A 13,072-nucleotide genomic window follows, 5' to 3' on the forward strand; every position below is an offset into this window, starting at 1 on the left:
ACTCTCTCTCTCTCCCTCTCTTTGTAGTACACCAGTGTGGACAGTAGTGTGAGCTCTCTGGCGCCCTCGTCTGGCTCCTACTCAACTGGCCAGGCCCCGGCCCAGTCGCTGCACCAGGCCCCGGCCCAGTCGCTGCACCAGGCCCAGTCGCTGCACCAGGCTCAGTCGCTGCACCAGGCCCAGGCCCAGTCGCTGCACCAGGCTCAGTCGCTGCACCAGGCCCAGGCTCAGTCGCTGCACCAGGCTCAGTCGCTGCACCAGGCCCAGGCTCAGTCGCTGCACCAGGCCCCGGCCCAGTCTCTGCACCAGGTCAACAGCAGCATGGCTCACATTATGGGCACCATGAGCCACATGAACAGTATGGTCAATAGCATGGGTGGCACCAGCGGGCTACACGCCAGCCAAGCACTGGGGCTCAGCGCCAATGGAACCACAGCCCAATCAAACCTCTCCTCGGCCCCCAGGACCGCACCACTGCTCTCCTCCTCAACTGGTACTCACAAATATATTTGTACACACACACACACACACACACACACACACACACACACACACACACACACACACACACACACACACACACACACACACACACACACACACAGAGTTAGCCAGAAACATGAAGCATACAAGTGAAACTGTATTGTCTAGAAGCAGTGTGTATCCTTGTATTATCCAGGTAAAGCTCATCCTAACCTGTCCCAGGGAGGGCCCCCACTACTGCCCAACCAGTACATCATGGGCCCAGGGGGCCTGCTGCCAGCCTACCCGGTAAATGAGTGAGTGTGTGTGTGCATTAGTGTTGCACGGTATACCACAACTTCGGTACTTTTTCAATACTACAACATAAAAAACAGTTTGGAACTAGATTATTTTTTACTTTCGGTACTTCTGTCAAATGTGTCTCACGTCATATACGGATTGAGAGGATCGTGTCTGTCTAGTAATTTGTCTGAATCTTAAGGGGGCAGAAGTAAGCTAGTCAGTCCTCTTGCAAATGTGCCACTTTTGAAAAGCAAGCGACAGCATGCCTTCTAATGAAAACATTATACCTCCACTTCCCACAACTTGACAGAACTGGCTCCAGTTCCATTTATGTCCAAATAGCCACTTGTTGTTAGCGTGTTCAGCCCAGTAATCCATTTTTATGAGGCGCAGGCACTTCATCCAGACAAAAACTCGAAAAGTTCCGTTAGTCCTTTAGAAACATGTCAAACGATGTATGGAATCAATCGTTAGGATGTTTTTAACATAAAACATTAATTATGTTCCAACCGGAGAATTCCTTTTGTCTTCAGAAAAGCATTGGAACGAGAGGTAACTCTGTTGGGAGCGTGCGTCATGAAACCGAGGCTCTCTGCCAGACCACTGATTCAGAGGTCTCATGAGCCCCTCCTTTATAGTAGAATCCTCAAACCAGTTTCTAAAGACGGTTGACATCTAGTGGAAGCCCTAGGAAGTGCGTCCTCATCCATATCTCAATGTGTATTCGGTAGGCCAAGCTTTGAAAAACTACAAACCTCAGATGTCCCACTTCCTGGTTGGATTTTTTGCAGGTTTTCGCCTGCCATATGAGTTCTGTTATACTCACAGACATCATTCAAACAGTTTTAGAAACTTCAGAGTGTTTTCTATCCAATAATACTACTAATATGCATATATTAACATCTGGGATAGAGTAGGAGGCAGTTCACTCTGGGCACGCTATTCATCCAAGCTACTCAATACTGCTCCCCTGTCACCAAGAACTGACAGGGAGTCATTTTTTGGGGTATCTGGACTTTATTATTTATATTTTTGCCAACTTTTACTTTTATTTCACTACATTCCTAAAGAAAATAATGTACTTTTGACTCCATACTTGGCTATATATGTATTATAAGTGTCCCTGACACCCAAAAGTACTTGTTACATTTTGAATGTTTAGCAGGACTGGAAAAGGGTCCAATTCCCACACGTATCAAGAGAACACGTGGTCATCCCTACTGCCTCTGATCTGGCCGACTTACTATACACAAATGCATCATTTGTAAATGATGTCTGAGTGATGGAGTGTGCCCCTGGCTATCCCTAAAATGTAAAATCAAGTATATTTAAAAAATATATAAAAAATGGTATACTTAAGTATAAAAAGAAAATCTAATTGCCAAAATACACTTAAGTATATTTAAAACCAAATACTTTTTGATTTTTATTCAAGTAGTATTTTACTGGGTGACTAACTTTTACATGAGTAACTTTCTATTAAGGTATCTATACTTTTACTCAAGTATCACAATTTCTTCACCACTGACTAAGTTTACATCTGTTGTTTATGAAGCATGTGACGAATAACATTTGATTTGAATATTGTGATACTAAATCTGGTTTCAGTAACACTAGTGTGCGTGCGTGCAACTGTCTCACCTGTCCCATAAACTACTTTCAAAGCATCTGTCTTTTGTTATCTGGACTTACGATTCCTCCAATTGACTGTACTTGCCCTGTGTATTCCACAGCAGATCTATGGCTATGAGGACCTCCACATGCTGCAGTCCAGACTGCCTATGGTGAGTCTCAACCCTTTACCCTTCACTAATCAATGAAAGTGTTTGTGAAAAGACAGGACAAGCATTAGGATGTCCTTTCTGATCCTGTCTCCCTGTGTAAAGCCCTCTTTGCAGGATTATTACGGAATCACATTCCCTGGCCCCACAGCACTCTCTGGCAGAGATGGGAGCCTCGCCAATAACCCCTACTCAGGTAAGCAACTCTGGCAGCGCTACTCTCAAACTCGTCGGTCAACTTATTGGAATCAGCCTATTGAAACAAATTCCTGTAAAAAAAAATATATTTGTTTGAAAATTGCATCCGGCACAATCACAGACACTTAGCGGACACCTCCATGCCTCCCACCCTCCCACCCCTTCTGCAGGTGAAGTCACAAAGTTTGGCAGGGGTGACTCCACCTCCCCTGCACCCCCCAGCAACTTGTCAGCCCAACAGCAGCCCCAACAAGGCCAGACCCAGGCCCAGCCTCAACCCCCTCAGCCTCAAGGCCAGCCCCAGCCTCAGGGCCACCACAGCAGCCAGCAGCAGCAGGCCTTCCTCCCACCGGGCTACAGCTACACGGGCCTGCCCTACTATCCCGGGATGCCCGGCGCTGCCTTCCAGTACGGCCACACCATGTTCATGCCCCAGGGACAAGGGCCAGCCAAACAGCACGGTGTGGGTCTGGGTAACCCCTCAGCAAGCCCCTTCCAGCAGCAGCCCAGTGGCTATGGTCAGCACACTTTCAGCTCAGGTCGGTTACAGTGAGATAGCGAGCGAGACGCACACAAACACCAACAATCTAGTCGACCACTGAGGAAAGGACAGAGTTGATGTCAGTATGTTGTTGTGGTGTCCTCAGGGTATGAGGACCTGACCCAAGGCCAAGCAGGAGTGGACTACAGCAAAGGCTACAGCAACTCATCCCAGAGTCAGGCCAAATCTGCTGCTACAGGTGCTGGTAAAGGTACATCACCCATCACTTCACTGTCATCTTACCTACCATCTGTCCCCCTATTGTTACCATGCTTGAACTATTTTGTCTCGGGAGTTGTCCATGTTTCTGTCTTTTTAATTTTTGAAAATTGTAACTGGTTCTCAGCTGACTTGCCTGGTTAAATGAAGGTTAAATAAATACATAATATTGTCAGTAACTTATCATTTCAAAAACATTTGATACATTATTTTGAAAGTATAGTGTCATAAGCTGTTCTGGCATGCTTTATGAGGCATTATAAACTAGGTGGTTCAAGCCCTGATTGGCTGAAAGCTTTGGTATATCAGACTATACCATGGGTATGACAAAAATGACTTTTTACTGTTCTAATTAAGTTGGTAACCAGTTTATAATAGCAATAAGGGGGGTATTCAGACCCTTTGCTATGAGACTTGAAATTGAGCTCAGGTGCATCCTGTTTCCATTGATCATCCTTGAGATGTTTCTACAACTTGATTGTAGTTGTGGTAAATCTAGCCATGAAGTTGAAGGAATTGTCTGTAGAGTTTCGAGACACAATTGTCTCGAGGTACAGATCTGGGGAAGAGTACCAAAAAATGTATGCAGCATTCACGGTCCCCAAGAACACGTTCTTAAGTGGAAGAAGTTTGGAACCACCAAGACTCTTCCTAGAGCTGGCCGCCCAGCCAAACTGAGCAATCAGGGGAGAATGGCCTTGGTCAGGGAGATGACCAAGAACCCAATGGTCACTCTGACAGGGCTCCAGAGTTCCTCTGTGGAGAAGGGAGAACCTTCCAGAATGACAACCATCTTTGCAGCACTCCACCAATCAGGCATTTTATGGTAGAGTGGCCATACGAAATCCACTCCTCAGTAAAAGGCACATGACCACACACTTGGGGTTTGTCAAAAGACATCGAAAGACTTTCAGACCATAAGAAACCAGATTATCTGGTCTGATGAAACCAAGTACAGAGAGATCCTTGATGAACCTGCTCCAGAGTGCTCAGGACCTCAGACTGGCACAAAGTTTCACCTTCCAACAGGACAATGACCCTAAGCACACAGACCAGACAACATGAGTGGCTTTGCGACAAGTCTGAATGTCCTTGAGTGGTCCAGCTAGAGCCCGGACTTGAACCCGATCAAATATCTTTGGAGAGTCCTGAAAATAGCTGTGCAGCAATGCTTCCCATCCAATCTGACAGAGCTTGAGAGGATCTGCAGAGAAGAATGGGAGAAACTCCCCAAATACAGGTGTGCCACGCTTGTAGCGTCATACCCAATAAGACTCGAGGCTGTAACCGCTGTCAAAGGTGCTTCAACAAAGTACTGAGTAAAGGGTCTGAATACTTATGTAAATGTGGTATTTCAGGGGTTTTTATTTTTTATAAATCAGCAAACATTTCTTAACCTGTTTTTGCTTTGTCATTATGGGTTATTGTGTGTAGATTGAGGGAGGGAAACTATTTCATAAATTTTAGACTAAGGCTGTAACCTAACAAAATGTGGAAAAGGTCAAAGTGTCTTAATACTTTCTGAAGGCACTACCACACCTCATTACTTATTACTTAAGTAATTCTGTGATTTGAATGTTTTTTTTCAACTATAGTATTTTATATTTTGTCGTACGCTAGGTGGCATCTCTGTGACGTCAGGCAACACCGGGATCCCAGAAATCAGTGGCAGTGTTTACAACAAGACCCAGGTGAGATCTTTGATGTAGTCATGTTTGTATTTCTAATTTTGTTTAGTTCATTACAATACCCATTAGTCCAACAGGGCTTATTTTCCTAGGATAAGATACACAATAATAATAATAATCTCTTGTCAATTAGAATTGAAATTCAAGTCCTTGCCAGGGCTTAACAGTGATGGTATTTGTTTCTCCATGTTTGTTTTCCACCAGAGAAACCTAATCGCTGACCTCTACTTTGCTCTCCTTCCGTCTTTCTCTAGTCCTTTGATAAGCAGGGTTTCCATACGGGGACTCCCCCTCCCTTTAACCTGCCCTCAGCTCTGGGGGGTCCTGGAGGGGCCCCAGGGGGCTATGCTCCTGCCCCCTTCCTCCACATCCTGCAGCCTGCCCACCAGCAACCCCACTCCCAGATGCTGCACCATCACCTGGCTCAGGACGGACAGGTAACACACACTCCTCTCAAACACTCATCTGCAAAAACTTGCTTTAACATGCCACACAACGGCACTGGTTAGATGGTGGTGGACAATCCTATAATGCGCTGGTGCGGTTGCAGGCTTTTGTTCTAGACAAGCAGTATCACCTACCCATCAAGTCTTCAATCAAGACTGATTTAGGTCAATCAGATATAATGCTGCTTGAACAAAAGTCTGCACTCACACAAGCCATCACATAGCCCACCTTTGGTTTATATTCCCATTACGTCTTTGTTGTGTATCAGTGTTGGTACCTTACTTGTGATGTTCATGTCCAGTTTGTGACGGTGTCCTCATCTCCGTTTGCAGGGCGGTCCTAGCCAGCGAGGCCAGTCTAGCAGCATCCAGCAGAAGAGCCAGGTCAACAAGTCCAGCTACGGCAGCTCCCCATACTGGGGCAACTGACAGGGTTGTGTGTCTGAGTGTATATACTACAGCGTGCCCACCTATCTTGACTGATCAGACCATCGAAGGACAAACTATTTTACAGCACCGAGCTAAAACACACTACCACCCATCCCCCCCTACTCAATATTCCCCTTTTCAAATTTATGGCTGTTGTATGTAAAATATATTTATGTATGTATTTATACAGTATATATGTATTGGTAGGACATGAAATGTGGTTTTCTGCATTTGTTTTATTTTTTTGAAGGATGTTTTGTTTTATTTCAAAATGTCAGGAAGATGAGCATCACAGATCATGAGAAGTAATTATGAAGTTGATGGTGAATATACTTGAACCAGAACAAGCATCATGTGGCGTGGATGATTTTTGTATGCATACATGACCCTGATGTACATTACTGCTAAGCATCATTTTTCATGGTGAAGCCTTTTTTTAAAGCTTTTTATTTTGTAACTTCGGTCTCTCCCATTTGAACTCTTTTCTATTGAGGGTGACTTAAGTTGTTGATAGCTTGAGTTTTTTATTTTTCGCCCCTTTATTCCAACATTTGATTCCCACCTTTAGTTGGCTGATGTGTGACAGCCAGGCATTGGATGTCAATAACATTGGTTTAATCTTCATTGTCCAACAAATAAAAGTTCTGAACAGTTATGAATAATAAATGTATTTTATTGGATTATTATACAAAACATTGCAGGTCCACATGATACCGTACTGTAAACCAGTCACTCAGCATATTCTTGTGATTCAACACATGTACTCAACCATTGGTTTAGTCACTCAACTCACAGGGTGAAATAAACTCCTTTCCCACTTTGAAACTAAGATACAAAGGTTTGATCTTTGGAAGCTTGCTTACATGTAATCACAACATGCCTTGTACTTTGTTTAGTTATTCAAAGTTCCATTAGCTGTGTTCGGGAATTGTCTACTCCGCATTGAATGACACCCCGTTTACCTGGCAACAATCAAGGATAAGCAAGCAGGGACTGTCCATGATTTGATTCATACATTTTTTTCCCTTAAATTTGCAATCTGCAGTTTCATGAATACCATGTATGACCATTATGCAGAAGGCAGGCTCTTAAAATGTATATTTCCACAACCCAATTACAGAAAAGCAACAATAGAGGAACCAGGCTATGAGGGGTGGCCAGTCCTCTTCTGGCTGTGCCGGGTGGAGATTATAACAGAACATGGCCAAGATGTTCAAATGTTCATAAATGACCAGCATGGTCAAATAATAGGTCTGGGACAGGTAGCACGTCCGGATTCCAGAGCCGCAGGCAGAACAGTTGAAACTGGAGCAGCAGCACGGCCAGGTAGTCATGAGGCATCCTCCGAGAGAAAGAATTAGAGAGAGCATACTTAAATTCACACAGGACACCGGATAAGACAGGAGAAGGATTCCAGATATAACAACAGGACCCTAGCCCCCAGACACAAACTAATGCAGAATGAAATACTGGAGGCTGAGACAGGAGGGGTCAGGAGACACTGTGGCCCCATCCAATGATACCCCCGGACAGGGCCAAACAGGAAGGATATAACCCAAAGCACAGCCCCCACACCACTAGAGGGATATCTTCAACCACCAACTTACCATCCTGAGACAAGGCCGAGTATAGCCCACAAAGATCTCCGCCACGGCACAACCCAAGGGGGGGCGCCAACCCATACAGGAAGATCACGTCAGTGACTCAACCCACTCAAGTGACGCACCCCTCCTAGGGAAGGCAGAAAAGAGCACCAGTAAGCCAGTGACTCAGCCCCTGTAATAGATTTAGAGGCAGAGAATCCCAGTGGAGAGAGTGGAACTGGCCAGGCAGAGACAGCAAGGGCGGTTCGTTGCTCCAGAGCCTTTCCATTCACCTTCACACTCCTGGGCCAGACGACACTCAATATTATGACCCACTGAAGAGATAAGTCTTCAGTAAAGACTGAAAGGTTGAGACCGAGTCTGCGTCTCTCACATGGGTAGGCAGACCATTCCACAAAAATGGAGCTCTATAGGAAAAAGCCAGAAAGTTTCTGATTTTTGCAATGTTACGTAGATGGAAAAAAGCTGTCCTTGAAACAGTCGTCAAAAGAGAGATCAGGGTCCAGAGTAACGCCGAGGTCCTTCACAGTTTTATTTGAGACGACTGTACAACCAACAAGATTAATTGTCAGATTCAACAGAAGATCTCTTTGTTTCTTGGGACCTAGAACAAGCATCTCTGTTTTGTCCGAGTTTAAAAGTAGAAAGTTTGCAGCCATCCACTTATGTCTGAAACACAGGCTTCGAGCGAGGGCAATTTTGGGGCTTCACCATGTTTCATTGAAATTTACAGCTGTGTGTCATCTGCATAGCAGTGAAAGTTAACATTATGTTTTCAAATGACATCCCCAAGAGGGAAAATACAGTGGGGCAAAAAAGTATTTAGTCAGCCACCAATTGTGCAAGTTCTCCCACTTAAAAAGACGAGAGAGGCCTGTAATTGTCATCATAGGTACACTTCAACTATGACAGACAAAATGAGAAGGAAAAAAATCCAGAAAATCACATTGTAGGATTTTTTATGAATTTATTTGCAAATTATGGTGGAAAATAAGTATTTGGTCACAAACAAGCAAAATTTCTGGCTCTCACAGACCTGTAACTTCTTCTTTAAGAGGTTCCTCTGTCCTCCACTCGTTACCTGTATGAATGGCACCTGTTTGAACTTGTTATCAGTATAAAAGTCACCTGTCCACAACCTCAAACAGTCACACTCCAAACTTCACTATGGCCAAGACCAAAGAGCTGTCAAAGGACACCAGAAACAAAATTGTAGACCTGCACCAGGCTGAGAAGACAATCTGCAATAGGTAAACAGCTTGGTTTGAAGAAATCAACTGTGCGAGCAATTATTAGGAAATGGAAGAAATACAAGACCACTGATAATCTCCCTCGATCTGGTGCTCCACACAAGATCTCACCCCGTGTGGTCAAAATGATCACAAGAATGGTGAGCAAAAATTCCAGAACCACACGGGGGGACCTAGTGAATGACCTGCAGAGAGCTGGGACCAAAGTAACAAAGCCTACCATCAGTAACACACTACGCCGCCAGGGACTCAAATCCTGCAGTGCCAGACGTGTCCCCCTGCTTAAGCCAGTACATGTCCAGGCCCGTCTGAAGTTTGCTAGAGAGCATTTGGATGATCCAGAAGAAGATTGGGAGAATGTCATATGATCAGATGAAATCAAAATAGAACTTTTTGGTAAAAACTCAACTCGTCGTGTTTGGAGGACAAAGAATGCTGAGTTGCATCCAAAGAACACCATACCTACTGTGAAGCATGGGGGTGGAAACATCATGCTTTGGGGCTTTTTTCTACAAAGGGACCAGGACGACTGATCTGTGTAAAGGAAAGAATGAATGGGGCCATGTATCGTGAGCTTTTGAGTGAAAACCTCCTTCCATAAGCAAGGGCATTGAAGATGAAACGTTGCTGGGTCTTTCAGCATGACAATGATCCCAAACACACCGCTCGGCCAACGAAGGAGTGGCTTCGTAAGAAGCATTTCAAGGTCCTGGAGTGGCCTAGCCAGTGTCCAGATCTCAACCCCATAGAAAATATTTGGAGGGAGTTGAAAGTCCGTGTTGCCCAGCAACAACCCCAAAACATCACTGCTCTAAAGGAGATCTGCATGGAGGAATGGGCCAAAATACCAGCAACAGTGTGTGAAAACCTTGTGAAGACTTACAGAAAACGTTTGACCTCTGTCATTGCCAACAAAGGGTATATAACAAAGTTTTGAGATAAACTTTTGTTATAATTTGCAAATAAATTCATTAAAAATCCTACAATGTGATTTTCTGGATTTTTTTCTTATTTTGTCTGTCATAGTTGAAGTGTACCTATGATGAAAATTACAGGCCTCTCATCTTTTTAAGTGGGAGAACCTGTACAATTGGTGGCTGACTAAATACTTTTTTGCCCCACTGTATATAATGAAAACAATAGTGGTCCTAAAACGGAACCTTGAGGAACACCGAAATTTACAGTTGATTTGTCAGAGGACAAACCATTCACACAGACAAACTGATATCTTTCCGACAGATAAGATCTAAACCAGGCCAGAACTTGTCCGTGTAGACCAATTTGGGTTCCAATCTCTCAATAAGAATGTGGTGATCAATGGTATCAAAAGCAGCACTAAGGTCTAGAAGCACGAGGACAGATGCAGAGCCTCGGTCTGATGCCAGTAAAAGGTAATTTACCACCTTCACAAGTGCAGTCTCAGTGCTAAGATGGGGTCTAAAACCAGACAAAAGCATTTCCTATACATTGTTTGTCTTCAGGAAGGCAGTGAGTTGCTGCGCAACCACTTTATAAAAACGTTGAGAGGAATGGAAGATTCAATATAGGCCGATAGTTTGTTATAATTTATGGGTCAAGGGCTGGCTTTTTCAAGAGAGGCCTTATTACTGCTTCTTTTAATGATGCAATGAGCGCGCAACCAGCTGCAGTCATTCCTGGCTCAGGGAACTTCAATGGTAACTATCCCCTTTTACAAAGCATTAGCTGCAATTCTAGCCACATGGAAATACTCTGAACCAAAATAAACGCAACTTGTGACAGATAGTTAGTCAATTGAAATAAGGTATCTGTATTCCATAGATTAGGGCATAATTTAAGATAGGGGTGTAGATCATAAAAACAGTATCTGGTGACCTCTTCAATGGCTGTGCGAAGATGTTGGATATTGGCGGTACCTAGAACATGCTGTCGTACACGTATACCCGTCTGCACATTATGCCCTGAATCTATTCTACCACGCCCAGAAATCTGATCCTTTTATTCTTTGTCCCCAAAGCTCTAGACGACCAGATTTTGATAGCCTTTAGGTAAACCCAGGCCCTGTGTGTCCCCAGGCACCCCCATTTGTTGACTTCTGTGATCGAAAAAGCCTTGGTTTCATGCATGTTAACATCAGAAGCCTCCTCCCAAAGTTTGTTTTACTCACTGCTTTAGCACACTCCGCCAACCCGGATGTCCTTGCCGTGTCTGAATCCTGGTTTAGGAAGGCCACCAAAAATTCTGAGATTTCCATACCCAACTACAACATTTTCCGTCATGATAGAACTGCCAAAGGGGGATGAGTTGCAATCTATTGCAGAGATAGCCTGCAAAGTTCTGTCATACTTTCCAGGTATATACCCAAACAGTTCGAACTTCTAATTTTAAAAATTAATCTTTCCAGAAATGTCTCTCACTGTTGCCGCCTGTTATCGACCCCCCCTCCACTCCCAGCTGTGCCCTGGACACCATATGTAAATTGATTGCCCCCATCTAGCTTCAGAGTTCGTCCTGTTATGTGACCTAAACCGGGATATGCTTAACATGCCGGCAGTCCTACAATCTAAGCTGGATGCCCTCAATCTCACACAAATCATTAGGAACCCATCAGGTACAACCCTAAATCCGTAAACATCGGCACTCTCATTGACATTATCCTGACCAACTTGCCCTCCAAATACACCTCTGCTGTTTTCCATCAGGATCTCAGCGATCACTGCCTCATTGCCTGCGGTCAAACGACCATCCCTCATCACTGTCAAACGCTCCCTAAAACACTTATGCGAGCAGGCCTTTCTAATCGACCTAGCCCGGGTATCCTGGAAGGATATTGACCTCATCCCATCAGTCGAGGATGCCTGGTCGTTCTTTACAAGTAATATCCTCACCATCTTAGATAAGCATGCCCCTTTCAAAAAATGCAGAACTAAGAACAGATAAAGATCTTGGTTCACTCCTGACCTGACTGCCCTTGACCAGCACAAAAACACACTGTGGTGGACTGCAATAGCATCGAATAGTCCCCGCGATATGCAACTGTTCAGGGAAGTCAGGAACCAATACACCCAGTCAGTCAGGAAAGCAAAGGCTTTCCTCAAGCAGGAATTTGCATCCTGTAGCTCTAACTCCAAACAGTTTTGGGACACTGTAAAGTCCATGGAGAACAAGAGCACCTCCTCCCAGCTGCCCACTGCACTGAACACGGTCATCACCGATAAATCCACAAAAATCGAAAATTTCAATAAGCATTTCTCTTCAGCTGGCCATGCCTTTCTCCTGGAAACTCCAACCCCCGCCCAACAGCTCCGCCCCCACCGCAGCTACTCGCCCGAGCCTCCCCAGCTTCTCCTTCACCCAAATCCAGATAGCAGATGTTCTGAAAGAGCTGCAAAACCTGGACCCGTACAAATCAGCTGGGCTAGACAACCTGGACCCTCTCTTTCTAAAACTATCCGCCGCCATTGTTGTAACCCCTATTACCAGCTTGGTCAACCTCTTTCGTATCGTCCGAGATTCCTGAAGATTGAAAAGCTACCGCGGTCATCCCCCTCTTCAAAGGGGGTGGCATTCTCGACCCAAACTACTATAGACCTATATCTATCCTGCCCTGCCTCTAAAGTCTTCGAAAGCCAAGTTAATAAACAGATCACTGCCCATTTCGAAACCCACCGCACCTTCTCTGCTATGCAATCCGGTTTTCGAGCTGGTGCACCTCAGCCACGCTCAAGGTACTAAACGATATCATAACCGCCATCGATAAAAGACAGTACTGTGCAGCAGTCTTCATCAACCTGGCCAAGGCTTGACTCTGTCAATCACCGTATTCTTATCGGCAGACTCAATAGCCTTGGTTCCTCTAATGACTGCCTCGCCTGGTTTATCAACTACTTTGCAGACAGAGTTGTGTATCAAATCGGAGGGCCTGTTGTCCTGACCACAGGATTCAATTCTCAGGCCGACTTTTCTCTGTATATATCAATGATGTCGCTCTTGCTGAGGGTGATTCCCTGATCCACCTCTATGCAGACAACACCATTCTGTATACTTCTGGCCCTTCCTTGGACACTCTGCTAACGAACCGCCAAACGAGCTTCAATGCCACACAACACTCCTTCCGTGGCCTCCAACTGCTCTTAAACGCTAGTAAAACCAAATAAATTCTTTTCAACCGT

At 44.8% G+C, this 13,072-nt stretch overlaps 1 protein-coding gene across 3 annotated transcripts in view; it reads left to right on the forward strand.

Moving 5' to 3' along the window:
- The window catches only part of LOC135541483 (ubiquitin-associated protein 2-like), a 30,444-nt gene extending 23,540 nt beyond the window's left edge, over positions 1-6,904 (forward strand). For all 3 annotated transcript variants that reach the window (XM_064967793.1, XM_064967795.1, XM_064967794.1), the window contains exons 19-27: positions 28-493; positions 680-771; positions 2,499-2,549; positions 2,652-2,742; positions 2,915-3,283; positions 3,392-3,496; positions 5,125-5,195; positions 5,447-5,629; positions 5,972-6,904. In XM_064967793.1, coding sequence (XP_064823865.1) covers positions 28-493; positions 680-771; positions 2,499-2,549; positions 2,652-2,742; positions 2,915-3,283; positions 3,392-3,496; positions 5,125-5,195; positions 5,447-5,629; positions 5,972-6,067 — 1,524 coding nt within the window. In that variant the 3' untranslated portion in view covers positions 6,068-6,904. The remainder of the gene's footprint in view (positions 1-27; positions 494-679; positions 772-2,498; positions 2,550-2,651; positions 2,743-2,914; positions 3,284-3,391; positions 3,497-5,124; positions 5,196-5,446; positions 5,630-5,971) is intronic.
- Positions 6,905-13,072: the final 6,168 nt, after the last annotated feature.

The sequence above is a fragment of the Oncorhynchus masou genome, chromosome 6 (genome assembly GCF_036934945.1).
Source record: "Oncorhynchus masou masou isolate Uvic2021 chromosome 6, UVic_Omas_1.1, whole genome shotgun sequence".
NCBI lineage: Eukaryota > Metazoa > Chordata > Actinopteri > Salmoniformes > Salmonidae > Oncorhynchus > Oncorhynchus masou.